At 41.2% G+C, this 8,973-nt stretch overlaps 1 protein-coding gene across 1 annotated transcript; it reads left to right on the top strand.

The window, feature by feature from the left end:
- Positions 1–1,313: 1,313 nt before the first annotated feature.
- On the top strand, positions 1,314–8,973 carry RNF114 (ring finger protein 114). The gene is made up of 6 exons (XM_019510253.1): positions 1,314–1,482; positions 2,128–2,278; positions 4,347–4,453; positions 5,199–5,313; positions 6,505–6,612; positions 6,860–8,973. The coding sequence occupies exons 1-6, from the start codon at positions 1,355–1,357 to the stop codon at positions 6,923–6,925; spliced, it is 675 nt and encodes a 224-aa protein (XP_019365798.1). The 5' UTR covers positions 1,314–1,354; the 3' UTR covers positions 6,926–8,973.

Raw genomic sequence — 8,973 nt, 5'->3', positions numbered from 1 at the left:
AGACAATCTGTTTCTCCCAGCTTCTCAAGAACAACAGCGGATGGTGTCAGAGATTTTTCTTTCTTGAAGCACACTGTTTGCTGCTTTACAGCTTTCTTGTACCCTTACAGTCCAGCCTCTTTAAAGCATTCGTTTAATTGTGTAAATCAAGAGGGTCCCGAGCCATCATTGACAGGGAAGATCCTGTTATATAAACAGTTTCAGTTTAGATTAATTACCTTTTTCAGTGACAAGGGATTATCTGGTTTGGAACATCTCAAGAAACTGATTAACAAGCAGGAAAAAAACATAAAGTGTTTAAGGAGTAACCAGACACCTAGGAGCCAGCTTGAAATTATTATGAATATACAAGATATACTGGAAGGGATACCACATTGTTTCTTCTCAAATGGCCTAGCTATGCTTGCACTGTGAAGTCAGCATCAGTGTTTTGTATTTTACCTGTTGTGAATAATCCTCATCTTAGCATGACTTTCAAATCTTACTGTAGTCTTTTAACATAAAGGGCTTACTTGGAGTGTACATTAACTTTGTGGGGAGGACTTGCACCAGTCGTCCCAGGAAAAGTATGACAGCATTTGTGCTCAGGGCTCCAATGGGCTGGATGGACCGTGATGAACCCTTCACCATTGTTCAAATGTTGCCCATACCCGCTCTGACTCAGTCTCTTGCCTCAGCATTCCCTAACCCAGCAACCACATTTTAGTCAATTAAGTTTAAATAGGCCTCCCATACTGGGACTGGGGAATGTACGGCCCGAGATGCCTATTCAACTTTTCTTCTGCTGAATTCTGGTTAGATGAGGTGTGTGTATGTGGGTGTGGGGGGGGGGTAGGAATAGAAAAAGACCTTTGTAAGTCCAGCAAGCTGGGTGCAAGGGCTCCCTCAGGAACACAGAGCTGACAGGTAACATAGGCCAGAAGAATCCCATGCAATGCTACAGGCTTGGGACTGACTGGCTAAGCAGCGGCTCTACAGAAAAGGACCTGGGGGTTGAAATTATGGAGCGACTGGCCATGCATAAAAGCATAAAACTCCTGACAAACCATCCACGTAACAAGAAGAGCCCATCTCGGGCCCCCCAAAAGGAACAGGCCACGAGGCTGTAGCTGCTTCAGTCTCTGAACCCAGCCAGCTCCACACCCCCTCCAACACGCAAGCCCCGCCCCCTCCCAGCGGCGCGGGGCGGAGCCAAGCACTCTGTGCCCCCACCGCCGCGAGGCCCAGAGTGGAGTCGCATCCCGCGCATGTGCGAGGGTCTGTGTGGGGGCGTGGCCGCGCCGGCGCCCGCGGGCCACCGTCGGCGGCGGGAGTGGCATGCGGAAGTGCTTCGCGGAAGTGCAGGCGGCAGAACATGGCGGGGGCTGACAACGGCTCCCGCTACCCGGCCGCGGCGGCGCCGCAAGACCCGCTATCGCGCTTCCTCTGCCCCGTGTGCCTGGAGGTCTACGAGAGCCCCGTGCGGGCGCCCTGCGGACACGTGTGAGCGGGGCGGGCGTTGATGCGAGCGGGGGGAGCGATCCACCGGGTTGGGGGCCTGGCAGCCCTGCGCGAGCCGGTCGCGCCTTCTCGTCTGGTGAAACCCGCTGCCCAAGGGTGTCCCCCTGGCCCTGGCCCTGGCCCATTTACCCCGCGGTAACCCCTCCCCCCCCGCAGGACCTGCCTAAGCGTGGCGGGCTGTGTCTGTGCAGGAAGGGGCGGGTTTTGTTGCCAGTTAAGTTTCGGGTTCCTGTCATGACCCGTCCAGAGAAAGCCCCTGTGTTTGCACGACAGCGTGCCCTGCCCTCTGCTGTCCTCGGGTTTTGTTGCTTACGTGGGATATTTCTGAAGCCCAAAACCTTCCAGTGGGAAACACATCAGCCTTAAATTGGCCAGAGCACCAAGGCACGGGGCCACACCTAACGTTTCTGATAACCGATTTGTTCTTGAAATGTAGCCCTTGATACAGGTTTGTCCCTTTTGAGCGTGACACGGGTAGGGTGAAGTTTTTTGGTGTGCATTGTCCCTTGTGACTTCCCTTTCGTTATAGGCCAAGTTTAAGGTATATCTGTGATGCTGTTGTTGGGAACGGTGCAGGTGTTTTCTACAGCATGCGTTTTTAGAAACCTTGTATTTCTTCCCTATTAGTTTTTGCGCTCCATGCCTGCAGGAATGTCTTAAGCCGAAAAAGCCAGTGTGCGGAGTCTGCCGTAGTACCCTGTCTCCTGGCAGCACAGCTCTGGATCTGGAAAAACAAATTGAAATGACAGAAACTGCTTGCAGTGGCTGCAATAAAAAAGTATGAAAGCATTTAAAAACTTCAGTACGCAATTCCCTATTTAGCTGCACCTGGAAAATAACATTTTTATTTCAGCCTTCTGGAGACTCAGCCATCAGGATTTTAATGTTGTTAAATAATGCAGAGAAATAATGCTTGGTAGCACACCAATGTCCTCTCCTCCTCCCCACTCCAACCTTGTCTTCTGTTTCTTCCTTTGGGAGGTGAATTTCAAATAAAGGGGAAAGTAATCAGCTAACAAACTGAAGTATGCAGCAAACGTGAAATGTAGAGCTATCATGGGAACTTGTGTGCACACGTTTCTGCAGGGAGAATGCTGTTTTATAAATGCAGCATTTGTCCCAGGAGAAATCAAGTGAAACCTGTCTGAAGAGTCTGTTGGACTGATTTTTGACAGAAGCACCTTTCTAATAGAGTTATTAGAAATTGTATTCAGCATATTAGGGGTAGTTTGCTATGGTGGTGCTGCCTGGTATCTAGTAAAAGTAATATCTTCTCCAGCTTCTGTTGTACAGAGAAGAGTCTAATGCTGTGGAAATATGTATTCTGTAGACATAAATGCTGTTAGCCTTTTCTTCTCCTTCCATGATACTATTAATACAGAGCCCAGACTTCATGTGTTGTAGCACAGAAATTATAGAGCACTGCTGTTATGATGGCAGTGCTGTAAAAATAACAAACACTGATTACCTCTTTATTACTCTGCTACGTGGCAAATTAACTTTTTGATAGTCAGCATAGCTTAATATCTAACATAGAGCTAGCTTCCACCAGGTAAAGCTAAAGCTAATTAGTTAAAAATCCTTAATGTGATAGTGTTTCTTCTAGATATACCTTATACAAATTGCTACCAACTAAAACTTTTTTTTTTTTTTAATTGTATGGCTTGCCTTTCATGCTGCATTTCCTGTAACTTGGGTCTAGCCAGTTTCACTTTTGTTTCTAGGCAGTTTTGTTTTCTGACTTCTGGGTACTAGAAAAAATGCAAGTGTTCAAATTTGTAAAAGGTTGATTTGTCATAAAAGAAAAAGAACTATAGCCTCCATATTTTACTGTCTGAATAAAATATAAAGCCTCCAGATTTACCACTGCTTTCTAGCAGAGTCTGCCACATTCATTTGTCAGAGTTCTGGAAAGCATCAGTATTCAAATACCTTCAATTCTTATTTAGTTATAGAACTCTTACTAGGTTTCTTTCTCAGTTTGACACTTGTTTTATCAGAATGACTAGAGAAACTGGTTGCTAAATTTAATAAAATCTTATTATACAGTCTTTGGAATTAATCAGAATAACATTAGCAGTAGAGGTACACTGATACATTGGCTCCCTTATGGCAGGGACTTCAGCTGTCTCCCCATCACACCCCTTCCTTCCTCCCTGCCTTCCCCCCCACCCCCAGCAGACTTACCAGCCAGATGCTGCTCTCCAAGTTGGCGGGCTGCATGTTGGCAATGGGATTAGCATTGGCTGATGTGGCTCGTTAATAATTGGCCATCAGTATCACCCGAAACGGTGCACCCCTGATTAATAGGATGTATCAATACTAACATTTTGTTCAGCAAAGAATCATTGTACCCTATGAGAGGAAGAAATGGTTACAGTGTAAGCTTGTGACATAAGCATTTTTCTAGCACACTTAATTTACATCTGGCTTAATACTCTGTTGTGTTTACTTTTATAGAATATATTGGCTAATGATTCAGTAGCTTGTCTCTATTTGAGCCCATAACAGGGAAGAATGGCTGGCAGATCTAGAACATTGGCTTGGTTTAGTACAAAGTAGAAATTAGTTTTTCCTTTTGATGTAGAGAAAAAAAAAGCAAGAATTATGATACTCGGGTGAACAGGGAGTCAGCTGTTCTAAGCAGTATATTGTACCATAACGTATCACAAGCAGCATGTTAACCTACTGAGTAGCCTCTGTTCAGAACGGACTGCCTCATGTGCCACAACATTCAGTTTTCCTTCTTTTAATGTTCTCCGAACAGAATGTTTCCTGATTCCTGTGATTTGCAGTTCCTCTTCTTAACTTTAATAACCTTCACATTCTGTCTCTTGTTTGCGTAGATGTACCTTTCAAAGTTACGCAGTCATGCAGCTGCTTGTTCGAAATACCAGAACTATATAATGGAAGGTGTGAAGGCTGTAACTAAAGAACCACCTTGTAACACCAGGTATTTCTGTTTCTAGTCGTTTACAGGGAGGTTGTTGGGTAAAGATTTTTGGTGGTGGAAGTTTTAGTTAATGCCAAAGCTTGCTTTCCTGATTTGTTTGTATACGTTTTGGTGCATTTGATGTGTTGCAGGCACTTTCTTGTGCAGTATGTGAGAGTACAAGCAAAGATGGTTAGATCTTCATTTAGTCTGGGAAGTAGTTCTTTAAATGCTGCATTACAATTAAACTAGGCTCTAATCCCAGAAATGATATCGCCTAGGCGCACTGCTCTACCAACTTAAATTGCCCATGCGCAAACTATTGCAAGATCAGGGTCCTGGGTAAAGCAATCTAAATTTTCTTTTAGTTTTAAACTTGTTATTCTGTCTCTGATTAATTACTGAAATGAAACGAGAAATGACTACATTGAACTGGTCATCCATATTGTAGACTATCTGGGAAACTTTCATATGCTTCATAAAAATGGTGCAGACCAGCAAAGCAAGCTGAACTTGATAGTTTTGTAAAGGAATAAATGTGTAATTGCCAGCTATATTAACTTTGCCCGTTGAGATGTCATTTCTTCACTGATGGAGAAAACAACTTCTTAAATTCAGCTTGCTCATATATCACACAATAAGGGGTGACCCTAAGTGCTCTGTATTTAAATATTCCCTCTCAAATTACCATGAGTAGCCAGTCTCTCATCAGGTATTAACTTTCTAAAATGTAAACACAATCTTTTTTTCTTTTCTTTTCCCCCAGGAATGTTCCAAATCGCTTTACCTTTCCTTGTCCTTACTGCAGTGAGAGAAACCTTGATCAGGAAGGACTAGTTGAACATTGCAAAAAGTACCACATCATGGATGCAAAACAAGTGGTAATGCTTACAATATCAGATTCAGTACAACACTGGTGTTGCAGAAATATGCCAGTAGCCTGATGTTAGTTTGAGCATTGGATCCCTCGGTGATTTCTGCTCAGGGACCTTAAACACTTAAGTGTATGCCTGATTTTAAGCTGCAGATATTCCTTTTGAGTTAAATAGGACTATCCTTGTGAATAAAGTTGTGTGTATACAAAAATGTTAATGTTTGGATATTACTTTTGTTCTGAAGATCTGGGAAAATTCAGACACACTTCTTGAGGAGTCTTTGGGGAGGTAGACAAGTTTTCAGAAAGATATCAAAGCATCTTTTAAGTGCCTATGCTTGCATTTAAAAAAAAAAAATGTGCACTAGACTAGCCATCTTAACCTCTTGAAGCTACAGGTAATGTTGGAATGAAATTTTGACATCCAAGCCTTTTATGTACCATTCCCTAAATCCTGAGCAAAAGTTTATAACACCATCTGATGTGTAAACTTTTTTTAATATTGTTACAAGCATTTACACAGATCTTTACCTGCAGATATGGCAGTAAGTAGAATAGAAACAGCAAAACTTGAATTTGGCTCTGACAATTATTAGCTCTTCTCTTATCCTGGGGTGTAGTTTTGAAAAACTTCTGAAGTTTTAATTTACAAAAATACAGTCTCTTTTTTTCTATGAAGATATCAGTATATGTTCTACAAGAGTGTTGGGGTGCAGATATTTTTATAATCTGTAGAAATGAAGGTTGAAGTATTCTAGAAAGCAAACTTAATTCAGTATTTTGCCCTCCACGAGATGTTGGAGGCTCAAACTACCAGTCTTACTTCAAAGTCACAAACTTCTGAATTAGGTTAATTCAGTGTCTGAGGAACCAGTTGGTTTATGTAGTGTTCTGTGGCTTGACAAAACACTCTCAATTCATTTTGCATACAAAGTGAAATTCTGGTTATATGACCTGTGTTCATAATCTTCACAATCATATAGAAGCATTTTTTCTATTTCTTTGGCACTTTCCTCTCTTAACATTTTTTAAATCAGTTACTTAGAGGCAAAGACCCTGGCCTTCAGGAGGGAAATATGCATTCTAAAAATTGCCATGAAATAAGAAAGGCCTCTAAAGAGGTCTCTAGTTCTGAGGGTGTCCTTCTCAGCCGAACATGAAGGGAATTCAACATTGGCTTTTATGGCTTTTTTGAAAGGTTTGCCCAATTTGTGCCTCAATGCCATGGGGAGATCCCAGCTACAGGAGTGCCAATTTCATGGATCATCTTCAGAGGCGGCATCGGTTTTCCTATGATACTTTTGTGGTATGTAATTCCTTATAAGACTCGTAGAATATAGCAAAATGATTGCTGTGTTTGTATTAAAATGTACTTTAGCCATTCATGTAGATACCATCCTAATAGGGGCAAAGTATCCCTTTCTGGAGATGGATAACATTCTGCTTGTTTTCTGTTGAAAGTCTGATGCTTCCTAAACTTGTTAAATGTTTGTAATGGGTAAACAGTGAAATCAAGTGAAGAGTCTAATGACTTCTGCCTTTTCTGTCCTTAGGATTATGATGCTGATGAAGATGATATGATGGCACAGGTTTTGCTACGGTCTTTGAGGGATAAATGAACTAAGTAGGAGAAAAACTGTAATACCAAGCTTCCATTAGGGGGAGTTCCCAGCATCCCTGACACTTCTCCCTACACAGTCCAAGATGAACTCAGGCATCCAAAAATAAATAAGGAAGATTTTTGAAGAGTCCCAGTCACCTGGCCTCAGCTCCTGATCTCGCTCTACATGTCATTGCTTAACACTAACAAGACAGGCTTTTTTGGCTGCTGCTCAGCTGTGTCAGGCTAGTACTCTTGCTCCTTTCATGCTAAGTTTAGCCAATTGTCTCCTCTGTATTTCTGTTGCCTCTTTTCATTTTCCCCACCCTTGCATCTGTCTGCTCGTTATGTCCATTCTTACTTGATGAGAACATATGTGGTACCAGAGGAACTGCTATTGAGAGGGAATGGCCTACACTGGCAAGTGAAGATTATTTGGAAAAAAAAAAAAAAATCTTATCTTTATGCTTCCTAAATGTTGATCAGATACCTTGGCATTTTTGGTCTATGGAAGCTGTTAGTCTGTTAGATGCAACTGTCAGAACTGGTTTGCATTTGAGACTGCCTGGAATGTCTGTGATTACACATTCTTTAGCAGCGTTTCTAATGCTGGAAGTTGGTCTTTTAACTAAACTTAGTACACTGCCTCAATGATGAATTTTTAAAACTTGTATTTTCACTGTAGTTCTGTTCATCTGCGTAAGAAACTTGTTCATAATACCTGGTTCAGTACCTGCATGTTACGTACCAGCTCAAATAATCATACTTTGGTTAAAACATTTCTAGTCTAGAAAGTAAAATTCTGCATCCAAAAATTCTTAGTTTAAAAATCCACATGATTTCCAATGTTGTCACATGTAATAATTATCTCATGTCCTGAACTGACAATTTAAGATCTTTCCTAGAACTTAAGCTACTAAGCATAACTTGCAAGCCTTCGCTTGATAGAGGGATTCAAAACTAAAACATCTAGGAATCCGATTAGTTTTTTAAACTAAAATGTGGTTATTAGCTTCCAATTCTTCTGTCCCTCAAGATCGTCTGATAGTAAAATGGATTAATGATCTTTAGCATTTCGTAAGCATTACTTGTGTTCTTACAAATTCTACAAAATATTTTGAACCCCTGAGCTTCATTTAAATTATTCAGCTATATTGTGAAATATTTAAGTGGATGATTCTGTATTTAGAATATAGTGTTCATATAATGTTTATTATATAGGTATTGTTTTTGAAAGGAACACCCGAAGAGTAGACAGGAAAGCAGAGACATAACTCAAAATGATATGCAAAGATAATGTACTTTCTACATGTATGAATACAATAGGCTGGTATTACCTTCTAGAAATCACTTTGGGTATTGAGGCTGAATATTTTTATTCACAAATTAACAGCAAGGAACTTCAGGTTCGTGAGGTCCTAGCTAAGGCTTCTGTATCCACTGGGCCTGCACACTAGTGTAGTGTAGCATACAGAGCTAGCTTGAGTTCTCAAAGCAAGCTGTTTTAGCCTGCCAAGAAGCTCTGTTATCTTCACACAGTGCTGGGCTCTGTAATTTGACCAGACCTTCAAATTGCTTTTTAGAACAGTAAAAAGTTCCAGCTCAAAGTGGCTTGTTTGAAGCTTGAGCTTGCCCAGACTGGCTGGGCAAACTAAGTATAAACCAGTTCATATTGGGCTTAGTTTTCTTTCTTTTTTTTTTTTTTTGTCTTTTTATGTGCTTTCACTCATTTGGTATGGACCAGTTTAGATCCATCAGAAGGTGCAATCTACTTGAGAATTGTGTGTCAAATCCTGAAAACTTTTTCATGCAATGCTCTGAACATGTACCATGTGGTTTTTGGCATTATGTTCTGCAGAGATTATGGTCTCGAAGTGTTTGGGTAGAAGCTGTGGAATTTGTGAATTTTGGCTAGAGCCCAAAGTCACCACCTGACTCTATTCCACATTTCTTCTAGTATTCTAAGTGCACTTCCATGTCATCTTGACAATGTTTCTGAGAGCTAAGCAATTAAATTGTCTTGTTCTGACTTTTTGAAGACAAGATATCAATAAATTTCATATAATT

Source organism: Gavialis gangeticus, unplaced genomic scaffold, assembly GCF_001723915.1.
Source record: "Gavialis gangeticus isolate Ggan-Ray unplaced genomic scaffold, GavGan_comp1, whole genome shotgun sequence".
Lineage (NCBI taxonomy): Eukaryota > Metazoa > Chordata > Crocodylia > Gavialidae > Gavialis > Gavialis gangeticus.
The sequence above is the reverse complement of the archived record's forward strand: the minus strand, read 5'-3'. Positions and strand labels throughout refer to the sequence as shown.